The 25,996-nt window shown below is 43.2% G+C and overlaps 1 protein-coding gene across 6 annotated transcripts in view; it reads right to left on the bottom strand.

The window, feature by feature from the left end:
* IRAK3 (interleukin 1 receptor associated kinase 3) overlaps positions 1-25,996 on the bottom strand; it is a 121,027-nt gene that overhangs the window by 25,840 nt on the left and 69,191 nt on the right. Inside the window, exons 12-14 of one of the 6 annotated variants that reach the window (XR_014803524.1) lie at positions 22,668-23,525; positions 17,467-18,033; positions 12,025-13,657 (exon numbers count right to left, since the gene is read on the bottom strand). Coding sequence is in view for 1 of the 6 variants with exons in the window: in XM_021091960.2 (XP_020947619.2) it covers positions 23,007-23,525 (519 nt within the window). In the remaining 5 variants the exon portion in view is untranslated. Of the gene's footprint in view, positions 1-10,278; positions 10,894-12,024; positions 13,658-17,466; positions 23,526-25,996 lie in introns of those variants that run through there. The other 5 variants (XR_014803526.1, XR_014803523.1, XR_014803522.1 and 2 more) reach the window with 5 other exon arrangements.

The following is a 25,996-nucleotide window of genomic DNA, read 5'->3' as shown; positions in this document are numbered from 1 at the left end:
CAGGAAGGTGTGATCCAAGGGCTCACACTAGCCGTTTTGTGAGAAGGCCTCTGTTTCGGGCACCACGCTAGGCGTGCCCTGCATATTATTTTATTTAACCTGACAATAAACCTAGGAAGTTAATACTACTCTCCTTATTTGACAGGCGAGGCAACTGAAGTTCAAATATAGCAGCTGGGAGTTCCCATCATGGCTCAGTGGTTAATGAATCCAACTAGGAACCATGAGGTTGCAGGTTCGACCCCTGGCCTTGCTTGGTGGGCTAAGAATCCGGCATTGCAGTGAGCTGTGGCGTAGATTGCAGACTCGGCTCAGATCCTGCATTGCTGGGTCTCTGGTGTAGGCCGGCAGCGACAGCTCCGATTCGACCCCTAGCCTGGGAACCTCCATATGCTGCGGGTGTGGCCCTAGAAAAGGCACAAAGACAAAACAAACAAACGCAGCAGCTGACTTGTGCAATGTCACACAGCAGGTTGATTTGCCCCAGAGTTTGTGGATTAAATCAGAGCTCAGAGTTTGAGAGGTAGAGCAGGTGGGTAACCCAAAGCAGGAAGCTGGGCTCCAGGAGCTCCTAGACTAGGCTGGAAGGCCAGCAACACAGAGAGCTAGATTTAGATGGGTCTGACACATTAGTCATGGATTGCCACAGAATGATGGCTGGGGGTGGGGTTGGGGGTGGGAGGGTAAAGAGGTCAGCCAAGGAAACAGGTTGACTGTTAAGGAGAGAGGGTGACATGACCAGATTGTATGAGCCCTAAAAGTGCTGACTTTTTTGTAAAGGTTTGGGCAGGGCTAGCTCTATAATTTGTAGGACTGATGCAAAATGAAAATGTGGGGGACCTTTGTTCAAATACAGTATTGTTAAATGTTCTGAAAAAAACACCCTTTTATCTGCAATTGCTCTCTCTTGACTTGTCGTGGTGTTTTATTTACCATCTATTTCCTGCTCTGGCCCTTGGACGCAGGGAATGCCTGCAGAATGAGAGCAGACTGTCACAGAGGCCCCAGTGGTGGCTCTGTCCCATGACTTGGGGCATGCTCCCGCCCCCAGCTTCGGAGTTCTGCCTTCCCTGAGATGCTGCACCCCAGCTGGACACAAAGAAATCAGCCCTCCCTTCCCTCAGCCCAACACCCCAGGCCAGAGCAGGTCAGCCATGAAGGAACCACCCCATCCTTGGTGCCTGGATTGGGATGGTTGAGGAACTTAAGCGCAAGGGTGTGGCCCTGCCAGCCTGGAGAGGAGACGGTGCTTCCATGCCCTCCTCCCAAAGATGTCACAAGGTGATCTTCCCCAACTTCAACCCTGCTTGTGCCTCAAAACCGTCCCTCACCAGGGGCAGAGGGCAACAGCAGGGCACAGGTGGCATGACCCAATCACCGCCTGGGAGGGGACAGAAGTGGGGGAGGCTGGCTCGGACCCAGGGTACTGGGAGTTTGGGAAGAGGAGAGAGGGAGGCCGAGAACCTGACCAGGGAAGGAGGGAGGCAGTGAAAGGTGGAACCCCCATGAGCGGCAGCTCCAAGCCCCTGGTGCAAGCTCCCCTTTCTGTCAGACCTTACTTAATAATACAAATTAGGAGTTCCTGTCGCAGCTCAGCAGAAACGAATCTGACTAGTATCCATGATGATGCAGGTTCGATTCCTGGCCTCTCTCAGTGGGTTAAGGAGCCAGTGTGGCCTGACCTGTGGTATAGGTCACAGATGCAGCTCAGATCTTGTGTTGCTGTGGCTGTGGTATAGGCCAGCAGCTACAGCTCCAATTCAACCCCTAGTCTGGGAACTTCCATATGCTGTGGCCCTTAAAAAAAAAAAAAAAAAAAAAAAAGATGAAACTGTTGTTAGTTGTTAGTCCTATGCTGTAAAAAAGAATTATAGGAGTTCCCACTGTGGCACAGTGGAAACGAATCCAACCAGGAGCCATGAGGTTGTGGGTTCAATCCCTGGCCTCACTCGGTGGGTTAAGGATCTGGCATTGCCATGAGCTGTGGTATAGGTCACAGATGCAGCTCAGATCTTGTGTTGCTGTGGCTGTAGTATAGGCCAGCAGCTACAGCTCTGACCCAGCCCCTAGCTTGGGAACCTCAACAGGCCGCCGGTGTAGCCCTAAAAAGACATAAGACAAAATAAATAAATAAATAAATAAAAAGAATTACAGAAAGGAATGGCCTAAACAACAGACATTTATGTCACCATATTTTTGGAAGCTAGAAGTTGGAGACCAAGATATTGGCAGGTTTTAGTGTATCTTGAGGTTTCGCTCCTTGGCTTGTACATGGTCATTTTCTCCGTCTGTCTTTGCCTGGTCTTTCTTCTGTGTCTGTGTCCTCATCATCTCTTCTTACAGTGACTCTTTCAAGATTAGGAATCTCCTTTTCTTACCAGCCATATTGGATTATGGCCCACCTCCAGTGACCCCATTTAATCTTAAATAAAGGGTCTTTAAAGGACCCTATTTTCAAATACAGTCAGATTCTGAGGTGTCGAGGCTTAGGATTTCAAAATATGAATTTGGGCCAGGGTGGGGTGGGGCTAACAATTCAGCCCATATCAATCATTAAGATTTTCAGGATGACCACTGCAGAGCATTAAATCCCAAGCACGGGACACCTCTGTGCATGGGTCCCTGTGTGACTGCACTGGACATGCAGCCACGGAGCCTCCCTGGGCTGGGAGGTGAATGGTGTAGGAGCAGCGGTATGCAGCTGGAAGGATCGGACCTCCTCCTAGTCCTGGAGGTGTCAGGTTCATGGAAGCCTCTCGAGCACCTTTCCCTGGATTGAACTGTAAGGGAAGCAGAGCAGCATTCTTCTGTTTTTGTTTTGTTTTGTTTTGTTTTTGCTTTTCAGGGCCGCACCTTCGGCATACGGAGGTTCCCAGGCTAGGGGTCAAATCAGAGTGGTAGCTACTGGCCTACACCACAGCTCACTGCAACGCCTGATCCTTAACTCACTGAGTGAGGCTAGGAATCGAACCCCACATCCTCATGGATCTTAGGTTCATTAACCACTAGCCATGATGAACACTCCAAAAGCAGCATTCTTGATGAGAGCCAGGTTCTGATAAGATAACGGGAGGGGTGACAACATCTTTGAGCAAGTTGAGGATGGAAAGACATTTCTCTGCAATCAAATGAACATTCCACTGGATGGGGCAGAGCTGTCTGGGAGGGAGGTTGGCAGTGAGCAAATAAACCCTGGAGGGAACAGGGGTGTATGAGGATGGGAGAGAATAGATACCGGAGAACTTTACATTTTATTACTTATAATTATGCTGGCTTAAATCCTCTGAATTCAGATATTCAATTGAGTTATAATGGAGCATTAACATTCCTGGATGCTGCTCTGCTGCACTTCACCCACATATGACTGACTGGCCAATAGGAGGATATTTTCATGCTGTTATCCTGTGGTCTCCATTCCAACTGAGCAACATTTGTGGGGGATGGATTACGAAGAAGTGTATTCTGTAGCTTTCACATACAATGTACTCCCCCACACTGTAAACAAAATCAGCATTGTTATCACATCGCTGTAGTATTCTAGCAAATTCAGCCGAGTCCCCTGAATATTTGCTTGGGGGTCATTAAACTTACTATATTTTAATAGTCTCTCCCAGAGAACAACAACAAAAAAGGCTTGTCTGCATTTATATGGATAGAAATATAGGCGATTAGTAAGTCTAAAAAGCTCCTGTGGTGAAATATCACTGCAGGAAATTAATAACATGTGAAGTTGAAAGATAAAAGCAGCTTTTTTACACAGAAAGCTACATAACGAAAATACTGAGATTATTATTGCATATGGTTTTTATTTTGTATTCAAATCCCATCAAATAAGATTAAGAAAATTAATTTTTAATTGTTTTAATCATGGCAAGCATTTAAAAATTAAAGTAATACATGTTCATTATAGAAAATGAAGAAAAAAAATTGTTACCAAAAAAGGCTGGGATATTATATTCCTACCCACTTTCTTGTAGTATTTTTAGTTTCTTCTAGTCCTTTTTCTAAAATTATGTAAATTTTCTTTTCGCAAAAAGTAGGATCTTATTTGAATAGTGTTTAATAATCTGCCTTCTCCTGCTTAACAATGTAGTACGAACATTCTTTGTAACATTATGTTAATAGCCATATTTAGTTATAATTTTTTTTGGCCGTGTCCACAGCATGCAGAAATTCCATAGGCCTAGGATCAAACCCGATCCACAGCAGTGACAAAGCAGAATCCTTAACTCCTAGGCCACTAGGGAACTCCTAGTTATAATTTATTTTACAAAATTTCTGCTGTTGAACATTTAGATCCTTTTCAGCTATTTACTATTGAAAACCAAGTAGCAATGAACATCCTTCTAGCTATAATTTTTTGCACCTCTACTGGATATGATCTCCATAGGAAAGAGTCACAGAAGTGTGAACTGTGTGAACGTTTTTAAGCCTTTTGAAAAAAAATATTTTTATTCAGACAAAAAGACTAAGAACTAGTTCTGCTTGAATAATTACTAGGGATTTCCACATGAAAAGAATAATAGAAAGCATACCAGATTAGAGCAGTAAGACCTGGGTTGAATTTCTGATTCTTCCACTGACAAGTTAATAAAATCTTGATTAGTCACTCAACCTTTTTTAGGTCTTGTTGTCATTAAACACGTTTGGCAATGAGATGGAAATACAGTTGTCCTTGGAGATAGACACACAATAAATATGAACAGGAACAAACCAGGAGAGTGTGCATGATTATATAAATGGGAAGAATGGGAGCACAAATACCAACATATCTTTGTCACCAGTCATTTAGTGATTTTCTTTAAGTCCTATCTGGGCCAAGAGATGTTGGTTGACCACAGCTGCACAGGAAATGGAGCTTCACAGGAAGTTGAAGGTGACCCCACAGGCCCTGCCCAGGGAGTGGCAGCTGCGGTTAAGCACCAAGTTCCCTTGGGGAGATTCTTCCTCTAGTGCATGAGACAGTCTCAAGCTTCCTTCATTGAGAAATACTTAAGATCGACAAATTCCCCTGGGCCATATCACATTGCTTCAAATGTAACCTGCCTTTGGGGAGAAAATCCACTAATAGGTTGACTTGAAAATGTGAGTTCTCCAGACAGTTATATTTTTCATTAGAAGGTAGAAAAACTAATATGCTAAGTTTTATGAAGCTCCTTGAACTTGGTCAATGCAATCCTGCCAATGAAAGTCCATTCCAAAGAGACAGGAATTCAGGTTGCTGAGATGGTTGAGGCCAAGAAAGATCACCAAAAAAATCTCACCTAGGTCAGTGCCAACTCTGATGGAAGCCAGTCCTACTGGGTATGACCTGCTTTCTTTCAACTGCAATAAGCAAAGAGCTAGATTTTTCATTTATTTAATGGGTATCAATGAGTATCTTAACTTCATACCTGGAGGAGGTCACGGCCTTAATACTGAAAAGAGACTTATAAACAATAGGGTAATGATTATAAACAATAAGCAAAATGCAAAAGTGAACACACATCTCTACTGAGGGAGAACAGATGAGCAGGTGACGAATCGCTCAGGGAAGTAAGGGAAGGATTCATGGAGAAAGTGATATTTATACTAGTCGCAGACAGTGATAAGGATGAACCTGCTGAAGGTGGGGGTGGGGAGAGAAGGCCATTCCAGATGGCTGGGTTGGCACACACGAAGATGAGAAGGGATGTAACATATGCTTCAGGATCCGTAACAAATGCAGTGGGGCTAGAACAATAGATACAAAGTCTATGGAAAGGAGGCAAGAAGCAGGTAGTGATGGGATATAAATGACAGAAAAATAGCTGGGGACCAGTTTATGAAGGCCCTCTTGCACTACTGAAAGAACTTTGGGGAGTTCCTGTCGTAGCTCAGTGGAAACAAATCCGATTAGTATCCATGAGGACATGGGTTCCATCCCTGGCCTCGTTCAGTGGGTTAAGGATCCAGTGTTGCCATGAGCTGTGGTTGTAGGTCGTTCATGCAGCTCAGATCCCGTGTTGCTGTGGCTGTGGCGTAGGCTGGCAACTATAGGTCTAATTCGACCCCTAGCCTGGGAATTTCCGTATGCCATGGGTACGGCTCTAAAAAAGACAAGAAAGAAAGAAAAAAGAAAGAAGGAAGGAAGGAAGGAAGGAAGAAAAAAAGAAAGAAAGAACGAACTTTGGATATATTCATTTAAGATAGAGAAATATGGGAATCCCTCAGTGGCCTACCAGGGTTCAGTGTCTCGGGTTCAGTCTCTGGCCTGAGAATTTCTGCATAGCCCGAGCACAACCGCACACCCTCCAGAGAGAGAGAAATATATATTGGAAACTGAGATAATGAAATCAGAGCTGGTTGAATTTATCCTAAATTTCTAAAAATCACTGGAAAGATATTAACCTCAAAGAAAGTACTTGATGGAGTGTCACATGGTTCTGAAATAGGCCTTATCCTGTGGAACACTTTTTATCGACAATTTTGTGGATAGAATAAACAATCTCATCAAACAGGCAAATTATACAAGTCTGAAAAGCACTTAAAATTTGGATAATCCAATTAGAAAATTTAACACAAATATTATATGATATCACTTATATGTGGGATCTTAAAAAAAAAGGTACAAATGAACTTATTTACAAAACAGAAAGAGACTCACAGATATAGAAAACAAATGTATGGTTTCCAAAGGGGAAAGGAAGGGAGGGATAAATTAGGAGTATGGGATTAACAGATATATAACATAAAGATACACTGTATATAGCACAAGTAACTATAATCAGTATCTTATAAAAACCTATCATGGGAACCCCTGCTGTGGTGTGGTGGGTTAAGAATCTGATGGCAGCAGCTTAGGTTCCTGCAGAGGCACAGGTTTTATCCCTGGCCCGGCACAGTGAGTTAAAGGATCCAGCATTGCTGCAGCTGCAGCTTAAGTTGTGGCTGTGGCTCAGATTCGATCCCTAGCCTAGGAACTTCTGCATATCTTGGATGTGGCCCCCCCAAATGGTTAGATATTGTTATAACAACACAAGTATAATGTGCTCTGGGTTTTATTTCATAAAATTAATTACACAGGGAAACAATGAAGGAGAGGTGAGCCGTCAGCAGTTTCTGTGAAAAACACCTTGGTAGGTTCATAAGCTCAGTAAAAGCCAGTATAAAATGATGAATTTGAGACACACACAACACACACACACACACACACACACATGCACACGCCCTTAGCACAACCTTAGAAGAAATTAATAGTAACATACCCAAATTATTATTATTATTATTGCTTTTTAGGGCTGCACTCGCAGCATATGGAGGATCCTAGGCTAGGGGTCTAATCGGAGCTGTAGCCACCGGCCTACACCAGAGCCACAGCAACGCGGGATCTGAGCCACGTCTTTGACCTACACCACAGCTCACGGCAACACCGGATCCTTAACCCATTGAGCCAACATACCGAAATTAAATGACAGTACGAAATAATATTCTTTTTACCTACCATATATATTGAAATTATTACACTTGATTGGACATGATACATTTTGAGTTATTAATGATTTAAAATTTTTCCCATTTTTTTGGAGATCCTATTGTGGTTCAGCATGATGAACTCAACTATTATCCATGAGGACGAGGGTTTGATCCCCGGCCCAGATCTGGTGCTGCTGTGAGCTGTGGTACAGGCAGGAAACTCCAGCTTTGACTCAACCCCTAGCCTGGGAACTTCATATGCCCTAGGTGTGGCCTTAAAAAAAGGCATTAAAATGTTTTTCCCACTTTTCAATGACCAGGATGCTGTGAAAAATAAAAATACCCGCTCACATATGTTCTTGGCTTCCCATCTCCTCTTCCCAGACTCTGAGCTTCACTCATGTAAAGGTCCTAGATCTCCAGTGAGGAATGATTCCATGTAGACACAAGCATGGTTTTACTGAACTGGAAAGTGAAGGGCTGTCTTTTGGGGCTCTTCGTGCCACTGGATCAAGAAGAAAGAAGTAGGATATTACAGTGGCTCTGGGCATTGATGACAGTGATCAAGGGGAAATCGGATCGGTGGGCACAACAAGGGCAGGAATGTTTAAGTTTGGAAGCCAGGCAATTCTGAGTGCTGACAGTTCCATATCCAGCAGTGGAAGTTCACGTGCAGTTGTCACCCGTCAACAGAGGCGGGGCCGCTGAGGACTCAGCCTTCGGGGATGAAGGTTTGGTGCACATCATCAGGGAAGGAAACCCAGCCAACCAGGGTGCTGGTTGAGGGTGACAGAAACAAGGAAGGAGATTTTTAAAAAAGCGTATTATAAACACAAGTGATAGCCTTGTGACAAATTACAGAAACGAAGACCGACGCAGCCATGCATATTTCCTTTGTTTTGCATTTATTTTTAATCAAATTTTATTTTTCCCTCTTTTCTCCTACGTAAGACCTGTTAGTGATGATTACCTTTATTCTCAGAAAATCCAGGTAGAAGAAAAATTAAGATCACCTAGAGGGAGTTCCTGCTGTGGCCCAGCAGAAACAAATCCAACTAGTATCCATGAGGATGCAGGTTGGATCCTTGGCCTAACTCAGTGGTTTGGGGATCCAGCGTTGCAGTGAGCTATGGTGTAGGTTACAGACGCAGCTCAGATCCTTCGCTGCTGTGACTGTGGTGTAGGCTGGCAGCCGCAGCTCTGACTTGACCCCTAGCTTGGGAACTTCCACATGCCGCGGGTGAGGCCCTAAAATGAAAGAAAAAAAAAAAGATCACCTAGATGTGGAAAGGATGATTGATGAGACCTAATGTCTCCTCTTTTGGGAGAGTGATGGCATCTTGAATTATTTAAAGGATATCTGTATGATATTGTTATTGTTACTGGGAGTTTAAATATAAGGTACAAGGGTGAGCATAGATGCTCAACAGCCAAAGAATAGGATTTGTCTGTTGGCCCTTATCTCCGTGCTTGCCCTTCTGTGCTTTCCACTATAGTTCAGGAGTCGCCTGATGGCCTAGCAGTTAAGGACCCAGCATTGTTACTGCTGTGGTGCAGGTTTCATTCCTGGCCTGAGAACTTCTGCATGCTGCAGACGTGGCCAAAAAAACCCCACAACACCCCCCCAAACCAAAAAACAATCCACTAAAGTTCAGACAAAGCTGTATTTCCTAGATGCCCTTGGCAGCTAACTTCTCACTGTTGGATGTAGAAGAAATAGAGGCTTTTTCTTTCTCTGCTTCTTACTGGGCCCTTCCTTGACAGTGACAGTGGCAGCAGCACAGGTGGTGGTGCCATCCACATTCCTGCTTTCGCCCTTGGCAACTCTATTCCAGAAGCACCAGCGGCAAGTTCTCTGCAGCGTCAGCAGGACAGTGGTCATAGCTACACATTTTCCCTTTTTTTCTTTTACCAGTTAAAAGTGAGCATGGCTTCCTGCAGTTGTTTATCTCTAAGTAACTGCACATTTTCCTCTTCTAGGTTTTCCAACCTTTTAATAAGCCAATTCCCAATATTAAATTCCTTCTATTTGAAACAACTAATAGGGGTTCTATTCTTCCACAAAGACAATCACTGATATAGATGAATCCATGGCCCAGCCTATGCAAAGAAAACAACATGGAGGAGTTCCTGTAGTGGCTCAGTGATTAACGAATCCGATAATGAGATTGCGGGTTTGATCCCTGGCCTCACTCAATGGGTTAAGGATCCAGTGTTGCCGTGAGCTGTGGTGTAGGTTGCAGATGCGGCTCGGATCCCGGGTTGCTGTGGCTGTGGTGTAGGCCGGTGGCTACATCTCCGAGTCAACCCCTAGCCTGGGAACCTCCACATGCTGTGGGAGCGGCCCTAGAAAAGGCAAAAAGACGAAAGAAAGAAAAGAAAGAGAAGAAAGAAAAGAAAAGAAAAGAAAAGAAAAGAAAAGAAAAGAAAAGAAAAGAAAGAAAGAAAGAAAGAAAGAAAGAAAGAAAGAAAGAAAGAAAGAAAGAAAGAAAGAAAGAAAGAAAGAAAGAAAGAAAGAAAGAAAACAACATGGAGTAGATGGGGGGAGAAGAGGATGGTCACTGACTGGTGAGGACAAAATGTAGAGATCAGATAATGGGATTTTTTATAAAGTCAGGGACAACATACTGTCACTACTGAGGTACAGCAGTTTCAGGTGGTGATAGGGTCCAGAGTGTGGCCTTGGGAAAAGTGGCGGAAGGAAAGTTTAAGTGTAACTTGAATGTAATTGATCTTTTAACTGTGATACAGTGATGCTCCTTGGTTCACTCACATGACTACTGAAATCAGGAGTGATGATGCCAGGCTATGAAATGGGGAGAAGGATGAAGACAAGTCAAGCTATGTCATCTAAAACATAGTGATAATTTTTTATTAGGGAAATATATTTTAATGGCCAAGACAGGGTACAGTAATCACATGAATTATTTCCCCCTCTTTAAACTGTCAGACAACTGCATAATGAAAATGTCAGAGATCGCTCAGCTTCCTGTCGCAAGCAATAGCCTTAGACGAGCTGCTGGCAGCAAGTTAACGTGAACATACATATTTAGCTTTGTAAGCATACTGGAAGGTAAGCACATTATTTTCCTCCAGCTATATAAAATAAAAACAAGAAAAGGTCATTGATTAATATTTGCCCTTGGCTGAAGTCATTGCACCCCTTTTTAAAAAAAAAAATCCTGTATTACAAAAACACTTTTTAAAAAATCGAAGATCCAGTGCTTAATGGTCCTGCAAGTACACTATAATTCACCGGTACACTTTCAGAATGACATGAAATGATCATTAGTGAATAATGGGATTAAGAAGACCACCAGATGTTATTTATATCTCACTCCAATGTGCTGTTAAGAATGACTCCACTTCACACTGTATTTACGTATCAAAGTCCTTAACTTCTCTTTTGTCGAAATCTTTGTAACAACGGTACCGTTGGTCTTACCCGTCATTTCCCCTCTAGGAAACACAAAAATAGCACATTAATTTGATAAAAAAAAGAACAGAAATTTGTGGTTATGTTATGTTCTTCAGACGCCAACACTCATTTATCTTTTGGCTGAATTTGCCCAGGAAGTGTTTTTATCATATTTACACGCTTTGTAACTTAGTTATGTCCACAACAGTCCCTCCAGAGGGAATTCATTAGAATTTGTGTTTTACCCTGGAGAATACATTGCTTCTCCCCTTTATAATTACTGCATTACTATGGATCCCATTAGCATCATTATATAGCTTCCACCTCTACCTGCTGGAGGAGAGCATTGTACTCAGTCACACCTTCTCCGCACTGCTCAAAGTTTTATTTTCAAATGATAACTGTAACCAGTCGACTAAATTTAGCAAGTTAAAAATTTTATGGAGGCTAAAAAGGGATAGTGAGGAACAAGCCTGGGGGATGGATACTTTAGGGTAAAAAAATTATTTCCCCAAAGATCTTTAGCTGTAGGTTACTTTTTTTTTTTTTAAGGCTTATTGATTGATTGATTGATTGATTGATTGCACCCACGGCATATGGAAGTTCTCAGGCTAAGGGCTGAGTCAGAGCTGCAGGTGCTGGCCTACACCACGGCTACAACCATGCAGGATCCAAGCTGTGTCTGTGACCTACACCACAGCTCATGGCAACCCTGGATCCTTCACCCACTGAGTGGGGCCAGGGATCGAACCTGCATCCTCAGGGATCTTAGTTGGGTTCGTGACTGCTGAGCCATGACGGGAACTCCCTGTAGGATACTTCTTGAAGTACCTGAAGTAAGTATAATCTTAAGAGTAACTTTTAAAGATTTTACCAAAGTCAACTAATACTTAATTACAAATATTTTCAGTGGTGTACTGTGATCTCTTTGCCATTCTTCTGTATTTCAGCTTGTCTTGTTTTCCCCTCTTGGATTGATTTTTTACAAGCCCTCTCAAAACTTGTTACTCAGGGAATACCAGACAAACTATGTGGGAACTTCAGTCCCTAAAGTTGGAAGACAGAAATAATTAAGGACACTGGAATAAAAGCATTATTACCAGTTGCCAGCTGTTACCAAGCATCCATCTGAGCAAAGAGCCAGGCAAATGATAAAATATAGAGAATATATCTTTCCAAAATAAAAATAGCTTTATTGTTTTATGATAATAAAAGCAATACATACTCATTACAAAAAATTTCAAATACACAAAAGTCTAAAGAAAGTAAAGTTCACCCAGACACCACAGCCCAGAAACAAACCATTAATTTTTTTAGTAAAGATTTCCCTTTGAAATATATTATTTAACAATATCTAATGTTATAAATGGGGCCATATCAAATATGCTATTCTGTGGTCTGCTTTTTCATTCAATAATATTTCAGGGATAGATTTTTCCATGGCAATAAACACAAACCTAAATAGTTTTTAATTAGACAGTTGCAAACAACTATGTATTTGTGCTATAATTTATTTAACCCATCTTCTATTGAAGGATATTTAGCCTGTTTCCAATACATTAACATCATAAACATTAAAAAGTACAGCTTCACCTTTCACACTTGTGATATTTTTAATCATTAGGATAAATTCCTAAATAAACTGCTGGATAAAAGGGTATCACCATTTAAAGTTTTTTTTTTTTTGGATTAAAGTATAGTGGATGTACAATGTTGTGCCAATTTCTGCTGTACAGCAAAGAGACCCAGTCACGCACATATACATATACATACCCTTTCTTATCTTCCATCACGGTCTACCCCAAGAGACTGGATATAGTTCCCTGCACTATACTGCAGGACCTCAGTGCTTATCCATTCTAAATGTAATAGCTTGCATCCACTAACCCCAAACCCCCAGGCCATCCACTCCCACCGCCTTTCCCTTGGCAACCCAAGTCTGTTCTCTATGTCTGGTATTAACGTTTAAAGTTTTGATACATGTTGCCTTCTAGAGAGGTTGTGCCAATTCCTACTCCTGCCAACAGTGGACGAGAATGCCCATTTGCCCATATTCCTGTCAACTGTCTTAATCTTTGCCCATCTGGAAGGACAAAATTAATACTTAAAAATAATAAAAACATATTTATTAGCTGTTTTCATTTTCAAATAGGGGATACTTTTACTTTTTTAAGTTACTCCTTCTCACAGCAGATATTTCTTGGGCTTAAATAAAGAATTTTCAGTTTGCGTCCCCAGTCCATCATAAATATGACTCAGGATAAGAGTCAACTTCTTTGGAGTTCCCTTGTGGTGCAGCAGGTTAAGGATCTGGTGTCACTTCAGCGGCTTAGGTTGCTGCTATGGCACAGGTTCAATCCCTGGTCTAGAAATTTTCACATACCACAGGAGCACCCCAAAATAAAAAAAGGAATCAACTTCTCTAAACCTCATTTTCCTTGATCTTACAGTAACAGAGCCCAGCTCAATAGATGTCATGTGAATGCAGCTAGCACAGTACTAAATATGTCAATATGGACTGAGTCTGAATCTCCCGCTAGTACCTTCTTGCCCTCAATCCCAATTGACATTAGTCTATAAGAAAATTTTAAAATTAAGGAGCCACTGAAAAACATTAGAAATGTTCTCTTGCTATTTATAGAGATGATCATAAAAGTCTGCAATGACGCAGATGACATCAACAAAAAGCTCTTAAGTGAAGGTTTGGTAGCAATGCAGGTTTGGTAGGCATATTTGGAATAAAAATGCCTCACAAGAAAATACTTGCAATCAAGCCCAATGTACTATCATGCATACATAAATAATGTGGAGTAGGGGGAGGACAAGATGGCGGAGGAGTAGGAAGACACGCTCGCCCTCTCCCACAAACACAACAAAAAAAGCACATCTACAGAATAAATGACTCGCACAGAACAGCAACCAATCGCTGGCAGAGGAACCTAAACTCCAATAACGGCAAGAAATTCGTGACGTTATTGGGCAGAACAGGAGAAAAGAGGAGAGTGAGAGAAGGTGAATCCGAGCGAGATGGGGGCTCCCGAAAGGGAACTGCGGAGGAGAAAGGGATCCCGCACCCTGGAAAGTCACCTACCGGGCGAAAGATCAAACGAACCGGAGGAATCTCCAGATGCAGAGAAGAGTGTAGCAGTAAGTTGGAGTACGGAAAAACGGATCAAGAACCCAACGGACCATCTGAACTACGGGCAGAGTCACCAAAAATTGAGACGCCTGGGTGGGGGCTGGGCACCGAGACCTCGCCTCTGAAGGTTAGTCCCCGAGAGGGGGCCGGGGGACGCCTGGGTGGGGGCTGGGCACCGAGACCTCGCCTCCGAAGGTTAGTCCCCGAGAGGGGGCCGGGGGACGCCTGGGGGGGGGGCGGCTGGGCACCGAGACCTCGCTGCAGAAGGTTAGTCCCCGAGAAAGGGCCGGGGGGCGCCGCCTGGGTGGGGGCTGGGCACCGAGACCTCGGCTCCAGAGATTAGTCCCCGGGCTAGGGGGGCGGGGCAGAGCGGAAACTGCTTGGGAGGTCTAGAAACCAGTTGACGGGGCAGAGACTGCCTGGGAGACTAGAAAACAAAGCTGTCGCAGAGGAAGGGAGCAATACTCCAGGAGTGGGGAAGGGGAAAGCCACATCAGAGGGAACCTGGGAGAAGAGCCTGGTCTGCGCCCGTGCTGGGGAGGGGAGAGAAGAAGGGGTGGGTCCCCATAGAATACCCCCCACGCCACAGCAAGCTTACAGGCCCGCTAGCTAGCTGAAAACTCTGCTTCCCAGTGCATCCCCTCCCCCCACCCCCGCCACGCCCTACGCTCTCACGGACCTGGGGCTGCCTGCCATCCAGGAGGGCTGGCCTCAACAATTGCCTGAAGCCTACCACCGCAGGGGCTGTCCCTGCACAGGCCTGCTTGCCCTTTGGAGGGGCTACACTTCCGCAGAGCAGCACCAAACAGCACCAGCCCCCGAGAAAAGGCCTGCAGCCTAGAAAACCTAGAACAAGCTTAGCCAGGCTGTGAATAGATCGGCCTAATTCTCGGACGGTTTTTCTGAGTCGGGTTGCCCCGGGGAGGAGCCTCTTCAGTTTCCAACGGCCCTGCTACCCGCCCAAGCCCCCAGGGGATGCTCTAGTGGACCAGCTGCATAGGACTGCCAGCTCCAGGCAGGACCCCCTGCAGCCCAGAAAAACTGCAACAAGCTCAGCCAGACTGTGAAAAGATCCGCCTACATTCTCAGGCTGTCCTTCTGAGTTGGGCTGCCCTAGGGAAGAGCCTCTCAGGTTCTCAGTGCCCCAGATAGCTGCTCCAGCCCCCAGGGGGTGATGCACCCCTAAAAAGCAGCTGCCCAACACCGCCAACCCCCTGCAAGAACCCCACAGCCTAAAAACACCAGAGCAAGCTCTGCATGGCCAAGTGAAATCTGCTACCATCGTGGGGTGGACCTCCCAGTCCTGTCTGCCCTCAGGAAGCCCTCCTTTGCTTCAAAGAAACACTGTTAGCCCCATCAACACTCCAGAAAAGCCACACTGCCTCAAAAAAGATTGACCAACAACGCCAGCCCTCAGGAAATATTCCACTGCAGTGACAAGGCAAACACTGCCCGGTCACGGAGAGTACAACTCCCTCAGGAGAAAGAAAACAACAAGCAAGATGAAGAAGCTGAGAAACCACTCCCAGTCAAACCAACAGGAGAACTCACCTAAAACAGTCAACAATGAAACAGATCTCGGCAGTCTGACAGACCTGGAGTTCAAAAGAGAAATAGTGAAAATACTGAAGGAATTAAGAGAAGATATGAACAGTAATGCAGATACCCTCAGAAAGGAACTAGAAAATATAAGGAGGAGCCAAGAAAAACTAGAACATTCATTTGCAGAGATGCAAACTGAACTAGGGGCAGTAAAAACCAGAATGAATAATGCAGAACGAATCCGTGATATGGAAGATAGAATAATGGAAATCACTCAATCTGGTCAACAGACAGAAAACCGAATCAAAAAACTCGAAAGCAATATAAGAGACCTATGGGATAATATAAAGCGGGCCAATCTACGCATAATAGGAATTCCAGAAGGAGTAGAAAAAGATAAGGGAATGGAAAATATATTTGAAGAAATTATTGCTGGAAACTTCCCAAATCTAAAGGATACTGGATTCAAGATACAAGAAGCACAGAGGGCCCCAAACAAACTGAACCCAAACAGACCCACACCAAGAAACATCATAATAAAAATGGCAAAAGTTAGTGATAAAGAGAGGATCCTCAAGGCAGCAAGAGAAAAACAGAATGTTACCTACAAGGGAACCCCCATAAGAATATCAGCTGATTTCTCTACAGAAACACTACAGGCCAGGAGGGAATGGCAAGAGATATTTAAAGTGCTCAAAGGAAAAAATATGCAACCTAGAATACTCTATCCAGCAAGAATATCATTTAAAATAGAAGGGGAAATAAAAATTTTCCCCAACAAACAAAAACTTAAAGAATACAGCAACACAAAACCCAGGTTAAAGGAAATATTGAAAGGGCTTCTCTAAACCAAAAAGAAAGGAAGGAAAGGGAAGAAAAAAGAAAAGAAAAAAAAAAAAAGAAGAAGAAGAAGAGGAAGAACTAGGACTGAGGAAACTGCAATCAGAGAGAAGTCACTCAAATAAGCCAGCATACAGATTTAATCATGAACATGCTTCAAACAAAATAAAATTAAAAAGAAAAAAATAAAAAAGAGTCATAAAAACCATAAAATGTGGGCAAGGGATGTCAGGAGGTAAATAACCCTTTTTGTTTATATGTATGTCTCTCTTCTTAATTTTAATATAGTAATGAAGTGTTTGAACTTACAGGACCATCAGGCTAAAACACACATTTATGGGAAGGGGTTAGCATACTTAAAAAACAGGGCAATCACAAGCCAAAACCAAATATTGCATTTGCAAAAAATGAAAAAAAAACCACTCAAGCAGATAATAACAGGAGACCATCCAACCAAAAAAAAAAAAAAAAAAAAAATGGAGAACCATAGAATCAACTGGAACACGAGGTTCAAATGGTAATAAATAATCATCCATCAATTATCACCTTAAATGTCAATGGACTGAATGCCCCAATCAAAAGACACAGAGTGGCTGAGTGGATAAAAAGGCAAAAACCTTCAATATTCGGAAGATGTGGTATATATACACAATGGAATACTACTCAGCCATAAAAAAGGATGACATAATGCCATTTGCAGCAACATGGATAGAACTAGAGAATCTCATACTGAGTGAAATGAGCCAGAAAGACAAAGACAAATACCATATGATATCACTTATAACTGGAATCTAATATCCAGCACAAATGAACATCTCCTCGGAAAAGAAAATCATGGACTTGGAGAAGAGACTTGTGGTTGCCTGATGGGAGGGGGAGGGAGTGGGAGGGATCGGGAGCTTGGGCTTATCAGACACAACCTAGAATAGATTTATAAGGAGATCCTGCTGAATAGCATTGAGAACTATGTCTAGATACTCATGTCGCAACAGAAGAAAGGGTGGGGGAAAAAACTGTAACTGCAATGTATACATCTAAGGATGACCTGACCCCCTTGCTGTACAGTGGGAAAATAATTAAAAAAAAAAATAATGTGGAGTAGAAAGAGGCAAGCAAAATACAACAAACATCAGCTTATTCCCTGTAAAGTGTTGGCTTATCATTGCATAGACATGGTTTGGGAATGCTTTTCATCATGAAACAAATTTATGAGCAACATACACAACTTCTAGTTCCTCTTTTCAAAGATACCTCAGATATTAATATTTGAAACTAATCACCTTCATCCAAGAATGGTGAAAAGGAACCATTTAAGTAAATGACTGATGACAGTCTGGGTATCACAAAGACAGAGTTTGGGTACAATCTAAATGCAACTGTTGATACACTTGATACCAGTGAGTCTGAAGACATTTTGAAGGATTAACTGATTCATTCATTTTACAAATATTTGTTGGGCCATACTATGTACCAGATACAGTGCTAGCCATTAGGGATACCAAAATGAGCCTCTGTGCTCAGGGAAGATTCAGTTTTGGGGAGGAAAGAGGAGTCAACTGGCAGTTCCAGTATGGGTGATGGTGAGGTGAGGCACATGTAGACACTTCAGACGTCTCAGCAGAAGCCTCCTGAAGATGCCATCAGCAGCCCAATGAATGCCCTGAAGAATTACAGGTCAATGGGAGAGCAGGTGCTATTATGATTGCCAGAAGGTATGCCATAGACATCAGAAGCAAAGCAATAGCCTACCACAGAGACAGCAGCTATACTACAGACAAGAAGAAAACCCCTCTGAATCCCTACAAAAGAGCTGGTAGAGAAGCCAGGGTCCATGTCCAGAGAATACTCTGAGATGGTTTAGCCTGGCTGGTCCCACGGAGAGCTTCCAGTTAGTGTTAGAATTGAGATTAAAAATCTCCCACAGCCACTTCCTGTCCATCTGCTCATTCATTTACTCACTCATATGTAAGTTCCATGAGGGCAAGAATTTTGGTTGGCTTCGGTTTTCACTTGTATCCCCTGCTCCTAGTACAGTGCCTGACACGGAGGAGGCCATTGATAAATATTTATTGAATGAGTGGATCAATGAATTCATTTAATTCACATGAAGTGATTGCAAAAGTGGGTGCCTGAAGCAGAGGGGCAGAATAATGAAAAAGACAGGAGACACAGCAAGGCTCCTATGCCTACTGAAAATTTCGGGAATCAACAAAGGACCTCTTCCTGGGGGCCTGAATCTGCAGTGGCTTCTTTGTGGCACGGTGAGCATAAGAAAGGGCATGGACTTTGCAGTCAGGCAGTTGTGGGTTCAAATCCTGGCTCCTCCAGATCTGGGAGGCCCTTAGGCAAGTTACCCATCCTCCCTGAGTCAGTTTCCACATCTATTAAAATGGGATTCATAACTTTAGGGTGGCGGTAAAGGTTAAGTAGGAAAAAACATGTACAGCTCTGGACCTGGTTTGCTTTGCCCGTGCTTCCGGCCTCAGAGATAGGGTGCTGCCAATAGCTCTGGTAGACCTATGCACCCCCAAGTTCCGGGATATCCATCCTGGAGTGCTTCCTGGGCACCCTTCTCTTTCTCTAAATCCCTTCTTTCCAGGGAGCCTCACAAGAGCCTTCTTATCTCGTTAAAAGTGCACAGTGATCTCTGTCTCCCCCTGGCCTTTCAGCCCTTGCTTTCGGTTCCACTAGATTATAGTTCAAATAACAGACACCACGGAACGGTTAACTTGGGTGGATGCCTTTTTGTCCTTACTATAACACTTGCTCCTTACCTGGTACCCAGCAGCTAACACAGGGCCTTGATTCTGGCAGATGCTTCATACATGCTACCCAGTTAAGCCTTGCTTCCTACTCATTGTCCCTCAGGTCATAAAAGCTGTTCTACACAAGCTGATGGATGATTCCATGAAACTTCACTATCAGGCAGATCATTAAAACAATTCTCCAGACACCAATAAAGCTGATTATGTCAGAAATCCCATACCTAATTTTCACAAACAACAAAACACACTCTTCATGTTTTAGGGAATTGTAAAAAACCTATCAAGTAAATAGGATTTGCCTGGAGGACTGGCCATGGTGAATTATACGAAAGAAGGTGAGTGAAATTCTTTATTAATTTGTTTGGTGATCAGAAAATACACTTAGGGGCTCATTCTTGGTTTCTTCATGTGTCTTAGATACCACGAAGGGATCTTTTTACTGCCTATAGCAAGACTCAAGGTTTAATTTCTATCAGTTATTCACTTGACAAGAAGGTAAATCTAGCAAGGAGAACTGGATTGCTCAATAGCAAATTCTGGTAACGTCTAGCCACAGTGGTATCTGCTTACCATTAATCAAGCTATTGCCAGCTAATAAGATCTTGAAGATGTCCAAAATAGTCACATCCTAGAAAGAGGATCTAGTCAAAGAGACCCTTGATTAATAATATTTCTAAAGCTTCTACTCAATGCTAAGCAAAACTGTATATAATAGGGTTGGGGCTACAATCTGTGTTTTTACCAAACCTTCCACATCATTGTGACGAACATTAAAGTTTCAAAAGCACTGCTTCAACTAAGCAAGTTCAAATCAACACCGTACCAACAGATCACACGTTCTGAATTAACAGCGGGGACCCGATGTCCATCACGGCTTTCTAAGGACCTCTCTCTGAAGATCCTTGGGGAGCCAGATTCAAAGTGAGGACTAATTTAACAGAGTCAATTCCTGATTATCTTGATTGCCTCGTTTGAATCATCAGTGGCAACTTCACACAATTTCAGGCTTATTTGCTGGATTTGGCCAAAATACTTCCAGACTACCTAAAATACACTACATTGACCTCAGAATGGTTGGTGCTATATAAAGCCAAATACTGAAGACTTTTACTGCTTCCTTTGATTTACATGTACAATCAAGAGTTGCTAAACTAGGACTGGTCACAGAAAGTCAAGTCATATGATGTCTAGTGCAACCCTCTCCCCAACAGGCTTGGCACACAGGCAGTTTGGAGCAATGAGAATACATACTCATGATCAGAGGGGAAGAAAGTGACAGGCAGCCAGGTCCCCCTTAGACCAGCCCTGGGGCATGGCCTCTCCCAAATGCCAGCCTGGGGCTTTTATTTGGCTGGTCAATCAGGCTAAGGCTTAATGTGTTTTGAATCTCACTTCCTGCCAGGAGATCCTTTTCCCCAGGACTGTAGCTCCATGTTTCTGACCTTGGTCTATTAACCTGACCCTGATTTCTGATAACTTCCTGCTTTGATTAACTGTTCTTGAATCCAGACTCCAATCTGACTGTGATTTTTAACCCAACCATACTGACTCAACAAAAACACCCACACAAAAAAAGAGGCATGGGCCTATTCCTCTGATGCAGAGAAAACTAGAAGTCTGCCCTTTTCGTTTGTTTGTTTCCTTAGGGCCGCACCCACGGCATATGGAGGTTCCCGGGCTAGGGGCTGAATAGGAGCTGTAGCCGCCAGCCTACACCACAGCCACAGCAATGCCAGATCCCAGACATGTCTGCTACCTACACCACAGCTCATGGCAACGCCAGATCCTCAATCCACTGAGCAAGGCCAGGGATCAAACCCACATCCTCATGGATGCTAGTCGGGTTCATTAACCACTGAGCCACAACAGGAACTCCATGCTCTTTTATTATAAACATCCCAGAGAGGGAGATTCTGCAAATCCTCGGAAATGATTTTCAAGGAGTAGTCCTGTCCAACATCATAAAGACAGTCATTATCCTCACTTTATTACTCAGGAATGTTTAATATAACTGATTTTTTTATTATGTGGGTTCATAGAGATTATGTAATTTAATTTAACTTATAAGGAAACACCTGCTCTGTACAGGTGAACATGCTAGGCCCCGAACAGATGGACCAACACAGTCAGAAAATGTGATGGCCCCCCAAAGATGTCCTAATCCCAGAAACCTGTGAATATATGACTTTATAGGAGAAAAGGGACATTGTAGATGTGATTAAATTAAAGCTCTTTAGATACGGAGATTTTCTTATCTGAGTGGCCCCAATGCAATCACCAGGATCCTTTGGCGGGCCAAAGAGACAGAGGTGACAAAGAAGTGTTCCAAGAGAAAGAAAGAGAGATCTAGACTTAAAGATGCTACATTGCTGGCTTTGAGGATGGAGGAAGAAGTCACGAACCAAAGAATTCAGACAGCCTCTGGACACCAGAAAAGGCAAGGGAACAAATTCTCCCCTAGAGTCTCCAGGAGGAAGGCCGAGGACTTCAGACCTCCAAAACTGTAAAATAATTACGTTGTTTTAACCCACTAAATTTGTGATGGTTTGTTACAGCAAGGATAGGCAGCTCATACAGGGAGTTTATAATTTAGTAAGGGAGATAATACATGCAACTTTGATATAATTCATAAAATGACAAGTATAAAACAGAAACGCAAAGAAACTGCTATGGATGATACAAATGAACTTATTTACAAAATAGACACAGACCCATAGACAGAGCAAACAAACATATGGTTACCAAAGGGGAAAAGGGGTGGGAGAGGGATAAATTAGGAATCTGGGATGAGCAGAGACACACTACTATATGTAAAATAGATAAAAAACAAGGTCTACTGCATAGCACAGGGAACGGGATTCAGTATCTTGTAATGAACCATAATGAAGAAGAATGGACAACTGAACACTTTGCTATACACCAGAAACCAACATTTGTCAATCAACCACACTTCAATAAACTTTTTAAATAAAAATCTGCTACAGAAATGTTGATAAAGTGAGCACTACTGGCTGGAGAGATTAGGAAAGCTTTCTGGAGGATGGAACTTATGGTGGACCCTAAAAGATAGGGTGGGATTTCAAAAGGGGGAGATCCAGTAAACAGTCAGGTGAAGGCACAAAATTGGAAACAAACAAAAAGCCAATCCAGGCCCTTGTGATCAGCCATTTTCTTAGGAACAAAAAATTACTTGATTAAAATTTTATACATTTTACTCGGGATATAGTAGTCTCTAAGTTGGCTTTAATAATTGTAATAATAGTCAACAACTGTATTATATGAAATAAAATTATCCTAAGCATTTAAATACAGAAATACAGATTTGGGGTATGTCATGGCCAAGGGTGAACCTGGCTTATCTTCAGACAGGCAGATTTGACAGAGATGAACAGAAACAGACTAAGAGTCAACCGAAACAAGCAAAAAGGCAATTCTTTTAAAAGGTATCTATCAACATTTACGAATCAGGCATTTCTTACGACCTTCTCAAGCAAGCAAACCCAAAACAATGGAACCCAGCTGAACTGACCGTACTCTGCAGACTGGAGGCTCTGAGGACTCACGGGAATGTTGATGGAGAAGACACTGGAATCCAGTTCCTTTGTGGGAGGTATTGTTTTGTTTGCCTGAAGTCAGCGTCCGTGACCTTAGGTAATTCCGACTGGTTCTAATTTAGCCCAGGTTTGATCGTGAGGCAATGGTCTTGCTAAAACAAAATGTCAGCCCACTCTGTGCTAGGAGTCGGAAGGGAAGGAATGGAAGTGTTCAGATTGTTGATCTGATTACCCAAATCCACCAACCCCCATCCTCCTGGCATTACTGATACAGAAGGACAGTCTTCCCAAGCCGAGACCTGTACTCAAGCACCTCAGCAACACTTGCTTTCTTCCCCGTCTTCCGTGGAAACCGATGCTTTTCTGTACGGTTCGCATTCACTCCAGGAAACCTCAGAGGAAGAGCTGGTCTGCACTGGCCTGCTGCTCCTACAGGAATGGCCTGGCACTTCTGCAGAAGAGTCCATAGGCACAGGACTGGCCCTGGAGTCCTTGGATGGAGCCGCGTGCTCAGAAGACGAGCTTTCTTCACAAGGAAAACTGGCCGCGTTGCAGGCATCCTCATTCCTCTTGGTCCCTGATTTTCTGTCAAAGCCCAGATACGTCACCTCGGACTGGCTGCATTCAAATGGAGTTTTCTGGGCCAGCCTATCTTTTCTCAAACCTGTATCATGAGGCAGTGATGGATTATTCTGGTTTTCATCATCTTCCACTGGAATGCTTGGCACATTATCGAAGAACAGAGGAGAAGGACTCCTGAAGGACTTCAGGGATGTGGGAGGATCTTCCGCAAAATACAAGCTGGCTTGAGAACTTTCAAGAACAGTCAGGACCTGATTAACCAGGAAGTAAACAAACACCAAGTGAAGTTTGAATAATCTCTCCTCCTACCTTTCTTTCTCTCCACTTGTTAAGGAATATTCATTTATTTTCATGAAATAAGTTCAACTAAGGAATGTGGAATGAGAAGGAATTAAAGCTTAGCTATATTCCTTCAAATTAATAAGTAAAGCGAGTGACTTTAAGCAAAGTAGAGAAGAAAACGCACTGAGTTAAGTGTTAAGAGACCTGACTTTATTTGCCACAGACTACTCTGTGGCCTTGGATGAACCTCTTAGCGTTTTTTACTTCAGGCTTAATAATACATGGAGGATTGGAAGAGGCTGAGGGGAAGTGAACCCAATCCATAGTTCTCAAATGCCAGAACAACCTAGGGAAGCTTTCTTAAAATACAGATTCTCAGAGTTCCCTTGTGGTGCTGGTTGATCCCTGGCCTGGGAATCTCCACATGCTACAGCAGGCATGGCCAAAAAACAAAAACAAAACAAAAACAAAAAAAAACCCAGATTCCTTAGCCCCAACCTAAAGACAGTCATTCCAAAAATACGGAGCTGGGGGCCCAAGAACCTGTATTTTTAAAATTTATTTGCTTTTTAGGGCCTTACCCACAGCATATGGAGGTTCCCAGGCTAGGAGTCGAATCAGAGCTACAGCTGCCGGCCTATACCACAGCCACAGCAAAGAACCTGCATTTAAAAGCTTCCCAATAGACTTGTTGTTGCCAAGGGAGAGGGGGAGGGAGTGGGGTGGCTGGGGAGCTTGGGGTTAATAGATGCAGACTACTGCCTTTGGAATGGATTAGCAATGAGACCCTGCTGTGTAGCACTGGGAACTATGTCTAGTCACTTATGATGGAGCATGATAAGGTGAGAAAATAGAATGTATACATGTATGTATAACTGGGTCATCATGCTGCACAGTAGAAAAAAAAAATAAAAGGAAAAATAAATAAATAAAAGATTCCCAGCTGATGTGGATGTGCAGCTGAATTGAGAACGATTAACCTGATATAAAATAACATATAATATAGCTTCACACACATGTAATTTAAAAAAAAAAACTAGAGAGCTTTACAATTAGAATTTTCAACATGTTTTCACACACATCGCCTCATTTAATTCACACAAACATTATTATCCTCACTTTAGGGATGATAAGGCTAAGGCTCAGAGAAGGGAATCATTAGCCAGAAAGTACAGACCTGCGGCTTGACCCCCCCATCTCCTGATTCCCAATTTCATGTTCCCTGCACTATAAATCTTACAGCTCCTCTCTGGGCCCAAGATTACAGGTCACACAGCTCTTACTTGTGGTGTCAGGCCTAGAATATAGCTCTTTTGACTCTGAGACCAATCATCATTATCTGATTATGTCCATTCCTTGTTTAAAACCCTCCCATGGAGTTCCTGTCGTGGCACAGTGGTTAACGAATCCGACTAGGAGCCATGAGGCTGAGGGTTCGATCCCTGGCCTTGCTCAGTGGGTTAAGGATCTGGTGTTGCCCTGAGCTGTGGTGTAGGTTGCAGTCGCGGCTTAGATCCCTCGTTGCTGTGGCTCTGGTGTAAGCTGACGGCTACAGCTCCGATTCAACCCCTAGCCTGGGAACCTCCATATGCTATGGGAAGTGGCCCTGGAAAAGGCAAAACGACAAAAACAAAACAAACAAACAACCCCCAAATAAACCGTCCCATGGTGCTAGAAGAGATTCGGGATGGAATCCAAATTCCTACACTGGAATTCATGTCCCTAGATTCCCCCGGAATCTTCTGTTATTTTAACCAGTCTGGCTTTTCCCTCACCACCATCCCACTTCCACAATGCGGGACTTGCTGACATCTTAGCGTCAGGGAATCCATTTCATCTGTGAGCCTTAGCAGGTGCAGATTCTCTTGGCCTGGAATATCCTTCCATCCTAAACACTACCTAAGTCCAACCCGTTCTTTAGACCACAGCCCAGCTGTCACCTCCATCGAGATTTCCCTGACTTCACAGGCTGGGACATATTCTGACTCTAGGCTCCCATACTGGCCTGTGCTTTCATCTATCATTATGCTCATCTTTCTGGCCCTAAATTCCATGTTCAATGATATAACTCTCCCTCTGGACTGTCAGCCTGAAGGCAGCAATTCAGTGTCCTGGCCACTGCTGCATCACCAGCTCCTAGTACAAAGTCTGGCACATGCAAAAAGCAGGCACTAAATAAATGTTTACTGTAACAAATTAAGTGACTAGACGATTAAATTGATGGATAGATGAGTAAATTAAAAAGTCAATAAGGGTAATACATGCTGCATTTTTTCTTTTTTTTTTTTTTTTATGGCCATACCCTCAGCATATGGAAATTCTCAGGTCAGGGACTGAATCCTAGTGGAAACAATTACAGATACTTTAACCCACTGTGTCAGGCTGGAGAGCAAAGCTGCACCTCTACAGCTGCACCTCTGAGCTGCTACAGTCATATTCT

The sequence above is a fragment of the Sus scrofa genome, chromosome 5, assembly GCF_054392235.1.
Source record: "Sus scrofa isolate SSC_HxYL_T2T_F1_AM1 chromosome 5, Sscrofa_HxYL_maternal_Yorkshire_Landrace_v2.0, whole genome shotgun sequence".
Classification (NCBI taxonomy): Eukaryota; Metazoa; Chordata; class Mammalia; order Artiodactyla; family Suidae; genus Sus; species Sus scrofa.
Note: the sequence above shows the minus strand (reverse complement) of the source record. Positions and strands in the feature narration are given on the sequence as shown.